This window comes from Mastigoproctus giganteus, chromosome 4 (genome assembly GCF_048544385.1).
Source record: "Mastigoproctus giganteus isolate SK-2022 chromosome 4, ASM4854438v1, whole genome shotgun sequence".
Lineage (NCBI taxonomy): Eukaryota > Metazoa > Arthropoda > Arachnida > Uropygi > Thelyphonidae > Mastigoproctus > Mastigoproctus giganteus.
This window is the reverse complement of record NC_143578.1, coordinates 180,760,516-180,782,716: the sequence shown is the minus strand read 5'-3', so window position 1 is coordinate 180,782,716 and position 22,201 is coordinate 180,760,516. Positions and strand designations below refer to the sequence as shown.

The 22,201-nt window shown below is 35.0% G+C and overlaps 1 protein-coding gene across 2 annotated transcripts in view; it reads left to right on the top strand.

The window, feature by feature from the left end:
• The window catches only part of LOC150087230 (kinesin-like protein KIF21A), a 779,086-nt gene that overhangs the window by 229,994 nt on the left and 526,891 nt on the right, over window positions 1-22,201 (top strand). For both annotated transcript variants that reach the window (XM_090371900.1, XM_090371899.1), the window contains exon 9: window positions 9,091-9,206. In XM_090371900.1, the coding sequence (XP_090228026.1) occupies window positions 9,091-9,206 (116 nt within the window). The remainder of the gene's footprint in view (window positions 1-9,090; window positions 9,207-22,201) is intronic.

The window sequence follows — 22,201 nt, the reverse complement described above, 5'->3', positions numbered from 1 at the left end:
AATTTTGTTGAGAAAGTTAAACACTTGAACACTTAAATTAGAATTAGTCATATTATTATAGAGGGGATGGACAGAGGTGGTTATTTTTTATTTTTTTTTTTCTTCCCCTTCTGGCTGATGCTATGTGTGAGCTTGCTTCTTAGCATTAGCAGAGGTATATGATGCAAAAAAGCAAGCTTATACAGCATCAGCCAAAAAAAAACCCTTTCCCATTTCACACATCCATTCATTCCAAAACTTTGTCCAGTTCTTCCTTGAATTTATTTAACCTATCAACTTCCACAATGTCAGATGGAAGTTTGTTCCACCAATCAACTGCCCGCTGGCTACAGGCAAATTCCCGCACATCTATTCTACAACTGTCTTTCCTCAATTTTAGTTTATGCCCCCTCAGATTTGCAATCTGAGCAAGAGGAAGAATCCCATCAGCATTGAGCCTGCTCAAACCATTCAAGGCCTTATACACTTCAATCATATCACCTCCCAGCTGCCTAATCTCCAGATGCTGCAATTTGCAGAACTTAAACCTTTCTTGGTAAGAGCACCCCTTTGTTCCCCTCACCAGTCTTGTTGCCCTTCTCTACACTCATTCTAGCAACTCTACATCCTATCTAAAATGAGGCCTCCAGTCCAGCATGCAGTACTCAAGCTGTGGCCTGACCATTGCTTTATACAAGGAGATTATCACCTCCTTATCCCTGCTAGCAAAATTCCTGAATATCATTGACCAGACCCCATGACCTCTCCGTCAGCTTGTCTGCACTGCTCAGAAAACTTCATATCTGACTGCACAATTACTCTCAGGCCTCTTTCATTCTTCATTACCCTACTGTGTGTAGTACTATACAGTTGGTACATTTCTTTGGGGTTACTGCTACCCATATGTCGTACTTTGCATTTGTCAATGTTAAAGTTCAGTTGCCACTTCTCAGCCCATCTGCCCAACTTCTAGATCCTGTTGCAATAGCATGCTGTCATTAACAATCCTGCCAACCTTTGCATCGTATGCAAATTTAGACATATTAACCCTTGATATACCTTCATCAGTAGCATTGATAAATACAGAAAACAACACTAGGCCCAACACCGAACCCTGTGGAACTCTACTAATAACATTAGTCCACGAAGAGCAGTGTTCGTTGATTACCACTCCCTCTTCTCCCACTTAACCATCCTTTTATTCATTGTAGCAACTTGCCCTTAATGCCCTACTGCTCTAATTTGTACAGTAGTCTTTCATACTAAAAAGAATAAATGCACAAGGCATAATAGGCTATGGATTGGTAATTCACTATATGGATATCAGTGATATATACCATATTTTTCCATGGTAGTAAAAATTACAGAAGTAGTATAAATGGCATTGATTTAAATGTATCTCATATTGTGAATAGCTTCACGAGTTACCATGTATTGCACTACCTTGAATAAGTAACACTTCACCAATGGAGAAAACCATTGTTACTTATTCTTGGGTCCCGTGACCACTAAATACAGAGGATGCGGAAAGGTCAGGGAATGACCACTGCATATCCCCGGAGCAATATGGCCTTAGTTGCTGATGCTCCTAAAAACCGAAATAATATAACTTATTCTTGGGGGATACCACCAACAAGATGGCACAGTTTGAAGGCTTGTTGGCCTCTTGTTGGTGGGTGGGTAGTTACTTGGGTGTTGTAATCATGCCACCTGGGTTGTGAAGTCTAACTCCCCTCTAACTAATGAGATGCCAGTTGGTGTGCATAGTAATAATGCTAAAAAGAATAAATGCACAAGGCATAATAGGCCACAGATTGGTGATATAGCACTTCTACCTTCCATTTTAATTTAAATCTTAATGATTAACTTGACACCATTACAGAGTTTGAATCTGAAAAGATCAGAACTTCAAACGTATCTAACAATTAATATCAAAATTTATTTTAAACATCCATTCTGTTGTGTGATATTTGTAATGAGTACATGGTGTTATGCAATACATAATTTTCATGCCTATTCTGATTTCTCATTTTATATCTCTCATCAGTAAATGACATTAGCTGATAACCACTGTTGTTCTGTGCTTACTGAAGCAGATAATGAAATTTTCTTCATATACTACAACTCCATAAAAGATCCACCATATGTATTTTTCAGGTTTCAAATGTAATTCAAAAAATGATTCAGTTCAGGCATCAAGGGAGATATCATTTACCCAGGGATGGTATCAATTTGTGCCAACTAGTATCGTAGGCACAAATTGAAATTTTACCCCCCCCCACACAAGACCCCCAAAAAACTAGGAAACTATTTTCTTAGCACTGAGTCATTGTAGACAAGTTGCTTTTCAAAATTGTGGAATGGATCTCACTTGCTACTTTGCAAATTAAAAATCAATTTTTCTAAAATATTATTTATCTTTGAGGAATTAAGATTTGAAATATTATGACTAGATATTTAATAAGATACTTAATATTAAGATTTGAAATATTAATACAATTAGTAGATGTGCATGGGAACAAGGGATTATATAGATCATGGAACATGATACTGGTTATGTAGTAAATGTGGAGTAGTGGTGTTTTTTTAAGTGAAATAGTAAGTTTTAAATGTAAAGAATTAAGTTACATTCCCTCTTGTAAACACATGGATTGGAATAATATCTTCATTTTATTTGTATTTTATATTTTTATTTGCTGTTTGATTGTGTTTTTTTTTTTTTTTTTTTTTTAAATTTGATATTTTTTCTCAAAACTGTAGTAAATGTGCAGTAGTGGTGTTTTTTTAAGTGAAATAGTAAGTTTTAAATATAAAGAATTAAGTTACATTCCCTCTTGTAAACACATGGATTGGAATAATATCTTCATTTTATTTGTATTTTATATTTTTATTTGCTGTTTGATTGTGTCTTTTTTTTTTTTTAAATTTGATATTTTTTCTCAAAACCTTGAACCCTTTAGGTGATCATCTAGGCCACTTATATAGATAGGACACATGTCTCCAATTTGATGCTAATTAGTGAAATGCTATATTATTATTTCTCCCTGATTGGTGGTTCCACCTCGTGATGAGTATTACTACCCAAGTATACAGGGTGGTTTTTGTTATGTCTGGTGTTACTGTTGGTCAAGGAATTCTCTGACTATCCTACAGGTGTTCTGGAGTTCCTTGTAGGTGTTTGCTGGGAGCCCTATTGCTGCTAGGCTGTTATGTAGGGTCTTTGGTATCATATCGGTGGTTGACATGATGATTTGGGATGGCTGTTACTTGTTGTCGGTGCCACATCTCTTTGATCTCCTGTATTAAGGCTTGTATTCATGTACTTCCTGATTATTATTAGTAATGCTAAATGATGCAAAGGGTCAAGTTTATATAGCATCAGCTTAAAAAAAAAAAAAAAAATCCAAACTCATCTGACCATCCCCTCTAATAATGTCTAATTTTTCTTTAAATTTATTCAAAATATCCACTACCACAAAACTGGTTGGTAGTTTGTCCCAACAATCAGATTTGAAAATTTTTGCACATCTATTTGCTGATCTATTTTGTAGTCATTATTTTTTTTTCAATTTAGGTTTGTTTCGTTGTGTGTGTTGTCTAAGAAAGACTGAGAATACTATAAACATCATTGAGTAAATTTAATCTATTTGAAGCTTTAACACTAGATCCACTGTGAAAGTCAATTTGATTGTTTGCCTACTTTAAATTGTTGCAGTTTTGCAGCCCTTTTAACTGCTGAATGTGAGTACATGGTACACGATATTTCTAAACTTTCCATTAACTTATAGCATGCACAATTGTAAATAATTTTGAACACATTTTTCTTTTAAATTTTACTCTTTACTTAAACTGCTAAAGCAGTCAATTTGACTGTAAAATTTTAATAAAATTAGCTAATTTTTACACAGTTAATCATGTTTTTGCATTTATATTTACCTTTTCACAAACATTTCTGATTCTAATCACCCCATGGTATGTGCACAGGTGCACATTTCCATGTCTGTGCCTGCCACTTTAGATCTGTGTGTGTGTGTGTGTGTGTGTGTGTGTGTGTGTGTGTGTGTGATCACTACTATGTATTATTGTTGTACCATACCATTTTAGTTTAGTATGGATAAAACTACGTGGAAAGGTATTTTCAACAATTTTTACTGAGCTAGTTTGATTGCATTAATATGGCAACCTTGTGCTCTTACCCAAGGGCAGATTCAAAAATGTCTAGCTGAATTAGAAAAGCTAACCCCTGGCCTTGTGGCCGTGAAGGGCTTATTGCAATGTATCCATTGTGTTACTATTATTATTATTGCAATAAAGATTTCTACTATCTGAAAATGAGTCTGGAGAGGAGAGTGGAGATGAATTTAAAGAAGAAAATGACTAATGCATTCCTATAATGAAAGACGCAAGGAGTAATGAAAATAATACATCTGATCCTTCTATATAAAGTGATACTGTAGATGATAATACACGGCATTATAATCAGAAAAGCTGTGCCTGTCAGTGGGTGACGTACTTCGAAACCTGGGAAGATAGTTGTAAAATCCAGTGATCCTTCATAGAATATTTGCTGATTTTATGAAGCCAGTGTTAGGTGAGTGAGAAAACTGCTAGCTTGGGAGGATACACAGAATAATACATTAACAATAGCTGCAGGCAGAGATAAAAGTGATTCTTGCACTGCTTCTACTGGAATGAGCAGCAGCCTGGAAAGCAAGGTGCTGTGGATTTCAAGAACTGCAGGGAGTCATCATGGAACAAGTAAATACATGGACTGTGTTCAGTTAACTAAGAGTAAGAACAGGCGTATACTTGCTCCTGTTCTTATTCTTAGTTAACCGAACACAGTCCATTTTGCATGTATGCCAATTCTAGGAGTATAGTAAATAAATTTGATGACATTGAAGTGCTGGTCAAGACATCCAAGGCAGATATAATACCATGACTATATTGAGATTTCAGAGATGTGGTTTCACACAGATATAAGGAATGTGGAATTTGAATTTTGGAAGTACAATGTGTACAGAAAAGACAGATGGGATAGGAAGGGAGGAGGGGTTATGATGGGTATTCTAAGTCAGTGCATCCAGTTGACATGGACAGTAGTGAAATGTTAAGTCAGTTTGGTGTGACATAAGCACTGGGAAAACAAAAATGAGAGTAGGAGTGTGGTATAGGTCTAATGATTGAGTACACTGAACAATGTACAGAGAAACAGAGTGGACCAGTAAATTAGAAGAAATTAGTAAATGGGAGCCATAACTCAGTATTCTTATAATGGGAAATTATCTTTCCAGATATTGACTAGAACTTGTGGGTTGGTCTCTCACACACTAGCAAGATTTGTGTATTTATCGGATGGCTGTTTTCTACAGCAGCATTTTCAAGTTGCAACCAGAGAGAGTAATACTCTTGATCTGATAATCAGCGGTGATTATTCATGCATCAAGAATTTTCAGATAAAGGAACCACTAGGTGGCAGTGATCACAGTGTATTGATGTGGGATTTACTTAAAGATGTAACTACCATCAGGAGTCAAGGGAATGGTTTTTGCCTCCTTAAAGGTGACTATGGTGGTATCAGACAGTTTTTAAATTCTATACAGTAAACCCCCGCTATTTTGGATATTGATATTTGGATATTTGGATATTCACAGTTTCGCATATTCGCGGTTGCTGATTTAATATAAAATGAAACCTAAACAAATGTGAATTTTAAAGTGCCGTGAACATTTTCCGCCATAAAAAAAAACATGGGCGTGGCCAAAATTATCTTTCCCGGTCAAAACGGTGCCCAGTGGGTGGGAGAGAGGGGTGACAAAATCGAGGCGTGGATGTTTCTCGCTAATCCTTGTTCAGTATGTGTTATGTGCTTGTCATGGAAGGTTTCGTTGTTTGCTTTTAATTTATATGCTTATGAATTGAATAAAATTTATCAATTTATAAATTGATATGCTTATAAAAGATAAATCTACCATTTTGCAGTGTAAAACAGACTTTTTCGAGTGTATTAATGGAAGAAAGTGACTTTATTGTGGACAAGTTCTTTCTAACCCGTACAAAAATATGGCTACGAATAACAAGGGAAATGTGAAAAGATCAAAGAAGGTGATGACATTAGCGAATAAAATAGTTTTTAAATAAAATTTCTAATGGTGAGAGTGTCTCCTCAGTGGCAAAATATTATAAAATCAATGAGTCAACGGTACGATCAATCAAGAAATCGGAAGAAAAAATCTGCCGTGGTGACCGTGAAAACGTGCTAATTTCTTCAAAAATTTGCTCTGTAACTCGCGATGTTAAATTTGAAAAAATGGAAAAGACTTTAAATCTGTGGATAGACGACCGAACTCAAAATAAAATTCCGTTAAGTTCACTCATCATTTGTGAAAAGGCAAAACTCCTTTATCAGCACTTTAGCGAAACTGGTGATAGCACTGGTGGGATAAGTTTTTTTTAGTTAGCAAAGGCGCTGGTTTGAAAGATTTGTTCGAAATTTCTGATAAATATTACATTTAATATTAAATTGTTTTTCATTTCGATGCCATATGCTTGCATTTCACTATGTACTGTCTATATACATAGTCATATTATGAAGATACATATAATACAGACATAGACAAAATTTTAGACTAGTTTTTCTTATATATTTCATACTTTGGAACGGAACCCCTTTATTTACTATGGGAGCCATAACTCAGTATTCGCGTTTTCAGTATTTGCGGCATTTCTCAGGAATGTAACCTCCGTGAATAGCGGGGGGGGGGGGGGTTACTGTACAGTGGGATCAACTGATGATGTTACCAACATCAAATTCTAAATGGGAACCATTCAAGGAATTAATCTTGGTAGATTACCCTATTCTTTTGTATAGAATGCTTCCAGTTGGTACTCTCCAGACATAAACAAATAAAATAAATGGATAAAATGATTTAATGAATTCTTTCACTCATAGAGACATGATTGATCTGATGCACAACACACTCGAAAGCCAAGAGCCCCAACCTGACCCTGAAACACATGAAACCAACTCAGGAAAACCATGAGTACAAGAAGACATTGTGTTAGAATAATTAAAAATGGAAAACCATTTGCGAGAATAAATAATTAAAATCACGATTATAAAATTTGGATAAAACATATTGGACATACAAATTAAACGAAATTTACTGTATTTCCTCCCTTAAGCAGACAATGCTTTTTGACTATTCGCCTTGTTCACAGATCAGAAATAACATGAATAGTGTGTGTGTTTTAATTTCTTAAATGGAGAGATTGGTATTGGCGCATACATAAAAAAAAAAAAAAAAAAAAAAAAAGGATCAGAAATCCGAAATTAGGTAAGGATGGCACACATTGATAGAATTTGAGTGTAGCTTCATTTCAGGGGTTTCAGCGATCAATAATTTTATGTAATTATGTTGTATATTTAAAATTTCTGCTTCCTTAAATAGGAATACGTGACCTTAATTGACAGCACGAAATGCTAATTCCGATGCGATTTCACAATATGCGGACCAAAGTAGTGTGTTATTTCACACGTAAATCAAGAGTACACAGAGTCAACCCTTGATACGATGAATTGCAGTGACCACAAATCTTTTATACAAGATCATTCACTTATATTGAGAGAGAAGGAATAACTGTGTGATTTCTCAATATATTATGGAGCTTCTGCATAGGTCTGGCTATAATTTTGAATTCTGTATCTTTCAAGAGTTTGAGTTGCCTATACCATTGTTTGATGTATTCCTACATCAAACAGTGGTATAGGCAACTCAAAGGATGCTGGAAAATGGAATACATCAAACAATATAGAAATAAAGTATTTTTTATTGTTTTTTTTTTTTTTAAAAAGGTATCATATTTTCTGACTAATTTTTAAGTTGCCATTTGATTTGATTAAATGAAAACCTGTTGGTTAGTATATCAATTTCTAAGTCTAAGGTGGGTAAAAAAGTAGAATATTTGTAAGTGTTAAGGCACTGGTTAAATATTACGTATCTTTTATAAGTAAATGGATGATAACTTCTGTGGTGCAGGAACATCCCCGTATTGGTGGGTTTTTGGTAGATGTTAAATTGTATTTTTTGCTTATCTCATGTAAGAGTGAAATTTAAGAAATTTAGAGATTTTGTTTCTATATGTTCTTCCTCCAATGTAAAATGTAGTCTCGTATGAATGTTGTTAAATATCTGTAGAATGTCCTGAGTGTTGTCATAATCTGTTATAACGAGTATATTGTTAAGGTATCTCCCATAGTAAGTAATGCAGGGGAGAAACTGTTAAATGTGCCTATAGGTAATCTGAAAATCTGCTTGTATATAGTGTCTTTAAAAGCAGAATAATTAGCTTTGAGTTGAAGCTTGATTAAATGGAAAATTTATTTTTTAGGTAATTTAATGTGATTAATCGTGATGGTATCATTGTTTAACAATTACCAAACTATATCAAGAGCTTAGTCCACATTAACATTAGTGTACAGGAAAGTGACATCTAAAGAAAATAATTTATCATTACCACGAAGCTTGACATCTTTAAGACTGCTAAATAGGATGTCAGTTTTTTTATACTGAATTTTATCATCTGTCTAAAAGGTTTTATGATATTATATAAGTGTGTAGTTAAGTGTGAAAATGCTGAATTTTTGTAGGATACAATTGGGCATTTGGGAAAACTGGGTTTATGTAGTTTAACTTGTCCGAATAGTACAGGAATATTACACGTCCTAGCTTTCAGCTCTTTTAATTGAGCCATTTATTCTCGTAAATTGTTTTCTATCTAATTATTTTAATTATTCTGACACAATGTCTTCTCGCACTCGTGGTTTTCCTGAGTTGGTTTGATGTGTTTTGGGATCGGGTTGGGCATCTCAGCTTTCGATTCCGTTGTGTGTTGGATCGGTCATGTCTCTTTGAGTGAAAGAAATCATTTTATTCATTTACATTTGGAGAGCATTGACCAGAAGCATTCTATGCAAAAGATTGAGGTAATCTCTTACTCTTTTAAATGTGTTGTTAAAAAGTAGAAGTTATTGAGCCTGCCTTGTAGTTTTGTTTTTTACTAAACAAAATGATAATATACACTTTTTTTTTCCCCCCATCCTTTCTATAGCTTTCATTAGGAAATGTTATTTCTGCTCTTGGTGACAAATCTAGGAGAGCCACGCATGTGCCCTACAGAGATTCAAAATTGACAAGGTTATTGCAAGATTCTCTTGGAGGCAATAGGTGTGAAATTTACCTAAATAATTCTTTTCAAACATTTATAGCTCATTTACTGATACATTTTTTTTTTTCTGTGTCATAAAACACGTTTAAGGTTACAGTAGAAAGTTACAGTATGATCACATAACATATTACTACAGAAAAGTTAATGAATAAAACTGATTATAACAAGACTGAAAGTTGTAAAGTATGTATTTTTTCACAATTGTTTCATGTTGAGTGTATGATATCTTGTTTGTCATCAAAAAAATTGTAAATCTGTATGAGTAGCATGATTTTTCATATACAGTTTTTTAAATTATTCTTTGTTCAGTTACTTGCTGCTGATGTTGTAACTACCATGTATTGGAAATTTGTTCAGAACAAATAGAAATGTAGTTGTAGTTATAGCATTTGTTTTATCTTGTGATAATTTTGTATGGATGCAGGTATGTTGCAAATACATCAGTCTGTCCAAAATTATGGCAGCATTACTTATACACAATGATTCAAAAAGTAGTGAAGTTTGAAAAAATGATAGAAACGAAATTGGTGTTTATTATTGTTGGGATAAACACAATGGAATGAAAAGTCAAAAAAATTTTTTTTTTTTTTTTTTTTGCTCTTTAAAATGAACTCCATGAGTCGCATAGTATAATTAATTTCTTCTCAAACTTTTCCAGTATGCCTGTGGTAGTTGGTTCAACTGCTTTGGTTATCTTGCATTTTGTGCCACCATTGCCAACAGTGTTAGCATAAAATGCAAAAAGAAGTCACATAATGCTACGTTTGAGGACTTGGGTGGGGGGGGGGAAGACAACTCCATCCTTTTAGGTACCCTTCCGATCAGTATCACTAAGGGGACTGTTTTATTGAAATGTTTTTGCATGCATGATAGTGCTTACAGCAAAATAGTGCACATGTGCATTGCCTTGCTTAAAGATCAATCAGTGGAATCTTATTGAAGTTGAAGCATAAATCATTTAGTCAACCTGCCCAGGTAAACATTCCAATTTGTCTTTTATTTAAAAAAAAAAAAAAAAAAAAGCCATAAATTTTCTAACATGAAATGGTTCAAAATATTTATTTTTTGGGGAGTGCTCTGCTTATGCAAGAATGCTAAGTATGGATTTTCAACTGCCATACTCAGATGATCTGGTGAATTGACTTTCCTGTTCAAGTGTCAAGTGAAAAATGGCTTTGTTGCTGTGATGAAAACTACATACATGGTGGGAATTTAAAAAAAAAAAAATAAAAAAATAATGGGATTTATCTTCATTGGTAAATTTAGTGTTATGGATGGTTAGTATTTCATAAACTTCTGAAAATGTTTAGTTATTTTTGGATTTCTCTGCATATACAAAAATACATATATAATGCTACTAATAATGCTGAGATTTTATTTGGAGAAAGATTCAAGTAAACTGTTAATACAGAATGATCTGAGTAAATCAGAGGAGATAAATTACTGGCCAACAAAAAAAAGTTTTTTTGTACGTCTGGAATGAAAGTTGCAGATTCTAAAAGACATTGATTCCTAAAATACCAAAATCATGACTCCATTGAAAAATGCACTGAAATTTTAGTAACTTGATGGAATGCCAATTTCAAATATCAAGAAATCATCTGCTATCTTAAAAATTAGGCTTATTCATCTTAAAATACTTTAACCAAACAGAATTTACTGCATACATTCTATATCCTTAGAAACTGCCAATCAGTTTTTTCTTATTGTCCATTTTGCTTTCCCTCTTAATAAACCAGCACTGATCTCCCATCATTGCAGTATCTCATTGACTTTGGTGTAACATCTCCATCATGTATATTTCGTGATAAAAGTATTGCCCTTGCTCACTTATCTCACAAGTTTTGAAGGAAAAAAAACAGATTTGAATGAACAAAACAAACAAAAAAATGAATTTTGAAAGATATTTGGCAGATCACATCTTTATAACATTGCAGTAAAGTTGACACCAGAGATTCATAATTGTCTGTTTCCATTTTTCAAGAATGCATAGGTGCTTTAAACAGTTGCCAAGCTGCTATATCAGTATACTGTAGCTTTGTTTCAAATACATCTGAAGTTTTCTTTATTTGAGGCCCAATGAAAATTCCTTCTTACAGCATATGCTAAACTGGGAAACATCCCTTAGGTGTCAAAATCCACCACTTTCTTTTTTATCCAGAGTCTTAAGAGAATTCTTTGTTAGTTTGGTTCACCTGGTAGATTGTTTTTCATATTACTTCTCCTTAGTAAAAATTCCTTCCTCCTTTCCTATTGCTGTGCAATATAATGTTTTTCTTTTTGTGTGATTGTCTTGAAAACAGTAGTATTTAATGAAACCTCCATATAAATCAGTAAGTAATTCATTTACTTTGAGATCCCCACAGACAATCCAAGCAAAGTCATGGTACTTTTTTGGATTCAGGATTTTGGACATACATTGATATGTTTCTTTCAAGCGAGCAACTTGAAGTAGAGGAACTGACAGGAATGCATCACTTTGTGCAGCAGAACTGCTTTTAAACATAATTTTGAGGCATTAATAAGTATGTGCCATTTGTTAGGATCACGTTCAATCTTTCATAACAAAATATTTTGTAAACACTTAATTTTTGATATATACTGTAATTTAAATACTGTAATTATATACTGTAATAAATTATATACTGTAATTTTAGTTCCTCCTTCAAGTAACTTCCTTCAAGTAACTTCCTCCTTCAAGTTGTGTAACTTGGAACCAAGGAGTTCTGCTTGCTCGTTAGGTTAAGTTTAAATCATAAACTAAGTCATTCAACACTTTTCATTTAATAAAATGCAGCATGTATAATTTTCTGGTTGGTAGCTCAAATCTGCTGAAGTGGACAGTCCAGTAAACTCTGCAGCACAAGAATCCTTGCTGTATTCATCAGTGCTTCCTTTATACTATGATTTTGGGGAATCTGGTATTGGCAGGTCTTAATTATGTGTAACAGGCATTATTTGCAGATGCATAAATTTAATTTTTCCGCATTAACCACATCCTGAGATTTGTAGTGTAGAAATGCAGCACACATATGTGGAGCTCACGTTTTCTCCTGATCACTAATCTTGCAACCAAAGTACAAAGAATATGCATGTTTAGTAGTACTGTACCTTTTGTTCCTCAGAGTTTTCATTGTAAAAATGGTCCATGATTGTAGCAGAAATTGTCAGTGATTCTGGAACTTTTTTTTTTTTTTTGCTTTTTCTTGAACATTTTAACAATACAGTGCTAAGTGAAACACAGAAGAAACTTGCAATGTGAAATAGATATACAGAATAATTTGCATGTACTTGCATTACAACTGATTTCTGTTACAGAAAGACTGAGGTGAGTGGCAGGCAGACAGCCTCACCAATGTCGCTGCCATTTGTAAGTACATGGAAACATTATTAATTGCAGTTATTGAAAGAGATCAGTATCATTTCCTTCCCTAAATTGTAGTAAGATATATATATTATATGATGATGATAAACATCTGGAAGAAGTGGAAAGGACCTTGGTCAAGAAATTTCAACAGATAGAAAAATCATGATAGAAATTGAATGGCACATAAAATTGGGATGGCAAGCATTTGAGAAGCTTAATATAGTTTTCAAGACAAACTTGCCGCTCTTATCAAACGAGAAGGCTTTGATCAGTGTATCCTCCCTGTGTTAACATATGGTTGTGAATCATGGACACAGAATGCCAAAGCTATACAAAGACTGAGGATCACACAGGGAAGGAGTATCGAATTTTAAACATAACCAAATAAGACTAGAAAAACGTGCGTGGATTCGCCAACAAATCAAGGTCTGTGACATCACTGAAAGAACGAAATATTTAAAATGGAAATGTGCAGGACACATCAAGAACTGATGATTAGCTGGACCAAACAATTTTTGGAATGGATACCACTCAACTATAAACACCTAAGAAAAAGACCTAAGATGAGGTGGATTGATGTAGTGAAATTTGCTGGTATACAATGGCATCAGAAAGCACAAGACTGCAGTTTCTGTAAATTTATTGAGGAGGCCTTCATCCTGCAGTGAATCAACAATGGCTGAAGAAGATGATGATATATATTATGCATAAACATTAAAACTTTCACATGCAGAAATAGTGACATGATGTGAAATTTTAAGAATTATTTTCTAAATTTATGCATAAAAATTGACTGCAAACAGTTGATATATTAGTGGACATAAAATTCATGTTGGCCAGTGTGTGTGTGTGTGTGTGTGTGTGTGTGTGTGTTGCTATTTGATACAGTTTTTCAGACATGGCGATTATCTCACAGCTGTATAATTCCTTAAAACACCAGCAGACAAAACATTCAGGCAGGAAATTCCAGTGGACACAAACTGCTTCAGAAAATGAATAATACAACAGTGTTTCTCAAAATACTGCTGTATGTGGTTCTGAGCTGGATGTCACTATTCTTCTCTTTCTTGGTGATTTCTCTCTCTCTCTCAGGGTAACTCGTGGAATTTTTTTGGCTGGTGCAGCATAAGCCTAAGGCTTCCTTGCATCCTATGGCTAATAATAATAATAATAATAATAATGTTTCCTTAGATGCCAATGCATTACGAAGGATTTGAGCTTCTACAAGTTTTGAAAACTTAAGATTGGTAAAGATATTTTAATGATTAAACTATAGAGGTAAATGTATTCGTGAGTGTTTATATATGTTATTTATAAACACTCGTGAATATGATTTATAGGTATTTTGAGAGAAATTTTTTATAGGTGAGTTGTCATGTTATTAGGGCTGTTTATGGATTTTAGTTAGAATTTTTTTAGAATTAGTAGTGGCAGATAATGCAAGACAGCAAGCTTATAAAGTATCAGCAAAAAAAAAAAAAAAAAACCTTCTCACATCACCTGTCTATTCCCTCAAATAGTTTAATTCTTTCTTGAATTTATTGAAACTACCCATTTCTGAAACAACAGATGGAAGTTTATTCCAATAATCAACCATCTGCTGGCCAAAGGCAAACTTCTGCATTTCTGTTCAACTATCCTTCCTTAGTTTGAATTTATGTCCCTCCCTCATGTATATAGTCTGAGCAAGAGGAAGAATCCCATCAACATGGAGCTTGCTCAATCCATTCAAAGCTCTTAAACCTTAAACACCTGTTTTCTATTGTAATAATTTATATGATAATTCATTCAAATGTGTTTTAAATCTAGTTTTTAAATCTCATATTAGTAAGCACTTAGATCTGTTGGAAAGGGTTCTGAGAAGACCAATAAGGTTATTTCGTTTCACAAATGGATATTTTCTTCAAGAAAGCCTGTGGTTCTGTAAATTGCGATGTAGTGGGGTGACTTGATTGCATTAGTCCTATCCATATAGTGCAAGCAAGCTGTCAGGATTTTGCTGTACTGGTTAAAAATAAACAAATAAAAATAAGATTAAATAATAAAAAAACAACCTATGCATTTCTCTCCTCACATAGGTATCTGTCCAGTTGACCTTTGAATTTTGCTGAATTGTTAACCTGAATTATCAATGGTAGTAACTTATTCGCAAATAATTTACAACTCTCTGACAAAAAGAAAACTTTCTATAATATAATCCAAATAATTTTTTTCCTGTAATTTTGCTTTGTGGCCCTTAGTTCTTGAATAATTTTTAACAGTGAAAAGTAGACCTTATTTAGTTGCTTTCAAAGGTGCATAATTACCAAGATCTGTAGCCCATGTACTCTTAATCTTCCCTCGTGTTGATGCCATTTTGTTAGTTTCACCTGGCACTTTGTACTGAGACCCTTTCAAAACACTTTTTTTTCCCCCCCCCTCCCTCATTTCTTGTCTCCATACTTGGACAGTATGCCAAGTGCAATCTTACAATTTCCTTGTACAGTGCAATTATGATCTATCTTTGCAAGCAGATATTCTATAAATCACTGATATAACACTATAAGCCTTCCTTATTTTGTCTACTCTATACAGAGAATTTAATGTTTGCCAATATTGTAAACTCCATATTGTAGACTTGCAGGTGAAGATTTTACAGCTCCAGCAAACCGATAAGTTTTTCTTAAATTTTTGCCGTTTTATTCACTTAATTGGCATATTAATTTATTTTATAGAAGTAGCTTTATAATTCTAGTTACACTACTTAGTTTATTTTGAATTTAGATAGAAATTTAGATAGAAACGTAAAACTAGATAGCGTAATACATAGCACTATACTAAGAATCTGTTAGTTTAGTACAATATTTTCAATTAATCAATTAAATTTATAAATTGTTAATTAAATTGTATTTAAATAGAAATCATGCCCCGACTAGAGCAGCAAAGCAACTTGCACAAGTAGCAGAAATGTTGTGGTTCAGGGGAGAACTGAAGGGGGAGAGTCTCCAACTCATCACAGTCTAAAAAAAAAAAATGTTCAAAGTGTGAAATGTTTGTGGACTTTCTGGAACAGAACATGATCTAGCCATGGAGGATCTCTTTGTGTGTGCTAGATGCAGAGAGTGTCAAGAAATTAGGCGCCAACTCTGCGTTCTGATGGGTATCTGTAAGAGTTTGAAGACTCAGGTAAATGACCTGAAAGGAATTAAAATGGGGGACCCATCAAGCTCTCAGCTGCCCAGCTCAATGCCAGAGCTCACAAACTGAAAGACAAATTCATTATAAATCTAATGAATTTGATGAGTATAATGAACAATTGTGCAGAGAAATAGTGGGCCAGTAAATGAGTGTCTTATAATGGGGGATTTTAATTTTCCAGATATTAACTGGACCTTGTGGGTTGGTCACTTGCACATTAGCGAGACTTTTGTGGATTTATTGGATGACTGTTTTCTACAGCAGCATGTTTGAGAGGCAACCAGAGGGAGTAATACTCTTGATCTCATTATCAGCAGTGATTACTCATGCATTAAGAATTTGCAGATAAAGGAACTACTAGGTGGCTGTGATCACAGTGCACTGATGCAATTTACTTAAAGATTTACTACCACTGGGGGTAAAGGGAAGGGTTTTGCTTTTGTAAAGATGACTGCAGTGGTCTCAGAATTTTTTAAATTCTATACAGTGTAACCAGCAGATGTTGTTACCAATAGCAAATTCTAAATGGGAAGCATTCAAGGAATTAATCTTGGAAGCTACTAGGCATTTCATACCGACTAGGAAATACTGGTCAAGATTTAGGCCCAAATAATGTCAGATGAACTAATGAGACTTGTGGCAGAGAATAAAAATGCATGGTATGCATATAAATTTTCAGGTGACACAGAAGCCTGTGGTAGATATAAGCTAGTCTATAATCAAGTCAGAGCGGAAGTTAGGCAAGTGAAGGAATATTATGAGAAATTAGCATTAGTAAAGGCATGTGATGCAAGAAAGCAAGCTTATATGGCATCAGCCAAAAAAAAAAAAAAAAAAAATCTAATTTCACCCATCCCTTTGATCCAAATGATTGTCTAGTTCTGCCTTGAATCTATTTAATCTATCAACTTCTTCAATGACAGATGGAAGTTTGTTCCAGCAATCAACCACATGGTGACTAAAGGAAAATCTCCACTCATCTATTCTACAACTGTGTTTCCTCAATTTGAATTTATGCCCTCTCAGGCAATTATTCTGAGTAAGAGAAAGAATCCCATCAGCATTGAGCATGCTCAAACCATTCGAGGCTTTATACTCCTCAATCAGATCACCTCACAGGTGCCTACTCTCCAGACACTGTAATTTACAAAATTTGTGCATTTCTTTCTAAGAGAAACCCTTTGTTCCATTCACTAATCTTGTTTCTCTTCTCTGCACACTCTCCAGCAACTCTATATCATTCCTAAAATGAGGCCTCCAGACCTATATATGGTACTCAAGGTGTGGCCTGACCATTGCCTTATTCAAGGGGATAATCACCTCCTTATCCCTGCTAGAAAAATTCATGTATATCATTGACAAGACACCATGAGCTACTCTTGCAGACAGTCTGCACTGCTGAGAAAGCTTCGTATCTGCCTGCATAATTACCCCCAAGTCCCTTTTCATTCTCTACCACTGTCAGTGCAGTATCAGGCAGTTGATACATTACTCTGGGGTTGCTGCTTCTCATATGCTGTACTTTACATTTGTCAATGTTAAACTTCAGTTGCCACCTCTCAGTCCATGTGTGGTACAGGATATCTGTGGTAAAGGCAAATCTTTGGTTTGGTCTGGGGTATATGGGATCTATCCAGTTATATTAAAGGAAGCAGGAAAGGAAGTAAACAAACCATTAGCTGTAATAATGAGAGCATCGATGTATTCAGTGGAGGTCCCCATGGACTGGAGATGTGCTCTCAATTCATAAAGGGGGGGATCAAAGGGTGACATGAGTAATAGCAGACCTGTTAGTTTAACTTCTGTTCCAGAGAAAGTAATGGAGTCACTGGTTAAAGAAGCATTGCAGGATCATCTAGACAAGACTGCAGTAATAATTCAGACACAGCATGGGTTTGTTAAGGGTAAGTGTTGTCTGACTAATTTGATTGGATATTATGATGTGGTCATAAAGGAACTGAATGGAAAAACTAATTTTGATTTCATATACTAGGATTTCAAAAAAACTTTTGATACTGTTGCACATGGAAGAATACTGTACAAATTGGAGCAGTATGGCATTAAGGGCAAGTTTCTTCAGTGGATAAGAGGATGGTTGAGTGGGAGAAGACAGTGGTAATCAATAGACACTGCCCTTTGTGGTCTTATGTTCTTAGTGGAGTCCCCTAGGGTTTGGTGTTGGGCACATTGTTTTGTATATTTACCAGTGATAATGATGAAGGTATATCAGGCTTAATGTTGAAGTTTTTCAGATGATACAAAGGGTGGCAGGGTTGCTAATGACGGTATGCTACTGCACCAGGATCTAGAAAAGTTGGGAAGATGGGCTGAGAAGTGGCAGCTGAACTTTAACATTGATAAATGCAAAAGTACTGCATACAGGTAGCAGTAACCCCAAAGATATGTACCAACTGAGTGGTTTTATTCTCAGAGTAGTGGAGAATAAAAGAGACATGGGGTTTAATTGTGCAGTCAGATCATAAATTTCTCTGAAAAGTGCAAACAGAGCTGCACTCTGGGGTCTTGGGATATACAGGAATTTTTCTAGGAGGGATGAGGAGGTGATTATCCCCTTGTATAAGGCAGTGGTCAGGCCACACCTTGAGTACTGTATACAGGTCTGGAAGCTTCCTTTTAGGAAGGATGCAGAGTTGCTAGAATAAGTACAGAGAATGGCAACAAGAGTGGTGAGGGGAACAAAGGGGTGCTATTACCAAGAAAAGCTTATGTTCTGCAAATTGCGGCATCTGGAGACTAGGCACCTGTGAGGTGATCTGGTTGAGGTGTATGAGGCCTTGAATGGATTGAGCAGGTTCAGTGCTGATGGGATTCTCTCTTTTGGTCAGATTACAACCCTGAGAGGGCATGAACTGAAATTGAGGAAAGACAGTTGTGTAATAGATGTGCAGAAATTTGCATTTCCCAACAGCAGGTAGTTGATTGCTGCAAAAAACTTCCATCTGTTGCTGTAGAAATTAGCTTTAAATAAATTCAAGGAAGAACTGGACAAACATTTGGAGCAAATGGTTTGGCAAAATGAGAAGGTGTTTTTTTTTTTTTTTTTTTTTTTTTGGGCTGTTTCTTTATAAGCTAGCTTTCTTGCATCATATCCCTCTACTAATGCCACTAACTCCAAATGCTTTTATTAATTCATTACCATGAAGTGTATAAGTTATTTTTTGGTTGCTGTTTCCAAGTGTAAGACAAAGCAGTTTGCTGACACTGATTATCTGCTGTGCTTGATTTTAACATCACTCCCTGTACCACTTTGTTTGTGCCATTTATGAAAATTGGAAACAACAGCATTCCCATCCAATATTCAGATTACCCCGCCTTTTTAGGTTATCCCAGAAGAATAACTATTAATCACAACTCTCTGTTGCTACACTGTGATATATCTGGGGATCTTCCCAGTAAACCAAACACGTCCCAGCTTATATAGTAACCTCTCTTGCTGTACTAAGTGAAATGTGATCTGTGAAAATCCAAAATAAACGATGTCAGAATTTTTCCCTTTACAAATCTATGTTGTGTTATTCTCAGAATTACATATGTTCCTAAATGTTCCTATGGTGTACTGTGCTCCTATTATTTCATTCATTGCTTTTCCTACCACTCTGCTCATACTGACCAGTTAGTGGTTACTTTTTTTGCTATTAGAACTACCTTTATGTATTGATATATTTCAAAGGAATCCCCACATACCCCGATGTCCAGTGATTTTCCCCTTTAATTAAGTTGAATTAGGCTTATATATAGGTTTGTGCTGTAGCATGATGTTTATATGTAGCAAACTACTAAGTAGTTACAAAATTGGCATCATTTAAGGGTATCTCATATTGCGAATGCCTTCACAAGTTACCATGATATTGCACTATCTCAAATAAGTATCGCTTCTCTAATAGAGAAGACTACTGTTAACTTATTCTCGACAGATACCACCACCCAGACGGCACCTTTTCAGAGTTTATTGGCTCTTCATCAGTGGGTGGACAGGTACCCTGGTGTTGCAATGATGACAACCCAGTTGCGAAGTATAACTCCACAATGAAAGATGTATGATGGTGTGCAGTAATTGAAAATTATGCGATTTGTTTAGGGCAATAGCCTCAGGTTACAAAGAAGTTAACTAACTTTGTGTTATAGCATCATGTTTATACATAGCCAACTACTAAATAGTTACAAAATTGGCATCATTTAAGTATATCTCATATTGTGAATGCCTTCACAATGAGTTGCCATGATATTGCACTATGTTTCACAATCATTGCAACACCAGGGTATCTGCCCACCCACCAATGAAGAGCCAGTATGCACTGAAACTGTGCCGCCTGGGTGGTGGTATCTGCTGAGAATAAGTATCAGTAGTCTTCTCTATTAGAGGCCGACCGGGCTAGCCGAGTGGGTAAAGTACCTGCCCGGCAACCCAAAGGTCGCGGGTTCGATTCCCGCCTTGGGCTTGGATCAAAGTACTGCAAAAACCTTGGGAGGTGCAATATGGCCACAGAAGCCGATGCGCCAATAACAATCAAAATCAAATCAAATCTCTATTAGAGAAGTATTACTTATTTGAGATAGTGCAATATCATGGCAACTCGTTGTGAAGGCATTCACAATATGAGATATACTTAAATGATGTCAATTTTGTAACTATTTATTAGTTTAACTATGTATAATCAAATACTTTAGTAAATACTACACGTAATGGAACAACAATTGGAGTATTCACTCAGGAATTAAAATCATTTGAGTGTCAAAATTATATATCTTATTTCAGTTACCATAGACCAATAATTTTAGTGTTATTATAATATATTTTATATGAATTATTTCATTGTACACTAGTACAATGAAAAATTCCATTAATTGTGTTTCATTGTACTGAAAAATAATTTTTTCAATAAAAATAATGCAGCAATACTTTTTTTTTTATTTATTTTACTGTACCAGTTTCATAATGAGTTCCTGCAGTAAAGACATTTTTAACAGCTGCTGCTGTGACACTATCAGTCTCAGAGTAGAGTGGCAGCTGAAAGCCTTGTGGAGTAACTCAATACTTGAGGGAATATGCAAGGTTCTTGGAAGCAAATTTTTATTAGTGTCCACACTTGCAGGTAGAAGAAATCTATTTTATAGAGACAGGATACATTTAAACAAAGATGGTGCAAGGGTTTTTTGCTTGTATCATTGAGAATACTTTTAAGGGTTCAGGAAATTAAAAGTTAGGGGGAGAACAGGAGTAATATAGATGCATGTTTATCTGATGATAAGAATCATAGTAACTCTTCATACCTCTTAAGTTTGTTGTAACAGCTAATATTGGCTGGATGTTCTGAGGGTAATGATGTTTCTAATGAAAGGGATGCTAATGCTATGGAAACAAGCTTCAATAACTTCAAGGGGTGTGTTAGGATAGTAAACTATACAAAAATACTTTGTCTTAACTGTGAGGAGTGTTGTTAATAAAACAAGTGAATTTGATCTGGTTAGGATTACTAATGCTGATATTATAGGGCTAATGGAAACAGTGCCACTCAGAAAGGGCGCCTCCGTAGCCAGGTGGGCAGGAGCAGCAGTGCGTAGCACATGCTTCTTGATTAGACTGGGGTTCGAGCCCGTGACCACCAAATACGGAGGATGTGGAAAGGTCAGGGAATGACCACCGCATATTCCCAGAGCAATATGGTCTTTAGTTGCTAATGCTCCTAAAAAAAAAAAAAAAAAAAAAAAAAAAAAACCACTAACTCAGAAAGAAGGTATAATGAGTTTTATTATGATTCGTACAATGTATTTAGAGCGGATAGAGAAGATAGGGGGGTAGTGGGATCATGTTTTTTATCAAATGGAGTAATATTGATATATATTACCCATTTTCATAAGAAAAGAATATGACAAAACCTTTCATGTTTAGAAGTTATATATGCTAGTATAGAATCTGTGTGAGTTAGTTGGAAGCAAAGGTATAATTGAGAGAGTGGAGTTGTGAAGAGTTTTTTTTTTTTTTTTTTTTACTTTTTGTATTTTTTCAATCCATGTGGACTACTAGCATAATCATAGTAGGCAAGAGTACAGTAGGTTTAAAAACTGTACTTGCAGATCCTTGAATATGTATTTACCATTAAGAAATACAACACAAGGAGGATTCAGAGATGGGTGAAGAACAAGCTAGCCAGTTTAACAGAACAGAAAAATATGGCATGGAAAAGTTAGTGGTGAAAAGTATTACTCTAATACTATCAAAGAAAGGTTAAGCTGGCAAAGGCAGGTTATGAAAAATCATTGGCTAAGAGGGCAGAGTGGTGACAAGAAGTTATTCACATATGTGAATACAAAGAAGAGAAGAAGGAATTCGATTGGGCCCTTCTAACTTTTACTGTTAGAAGGCTATTGTTACTTATTTTCAGTGGACACCACCCAGACATCAGTTTCAGGGCTATTTGGGCCCTCATT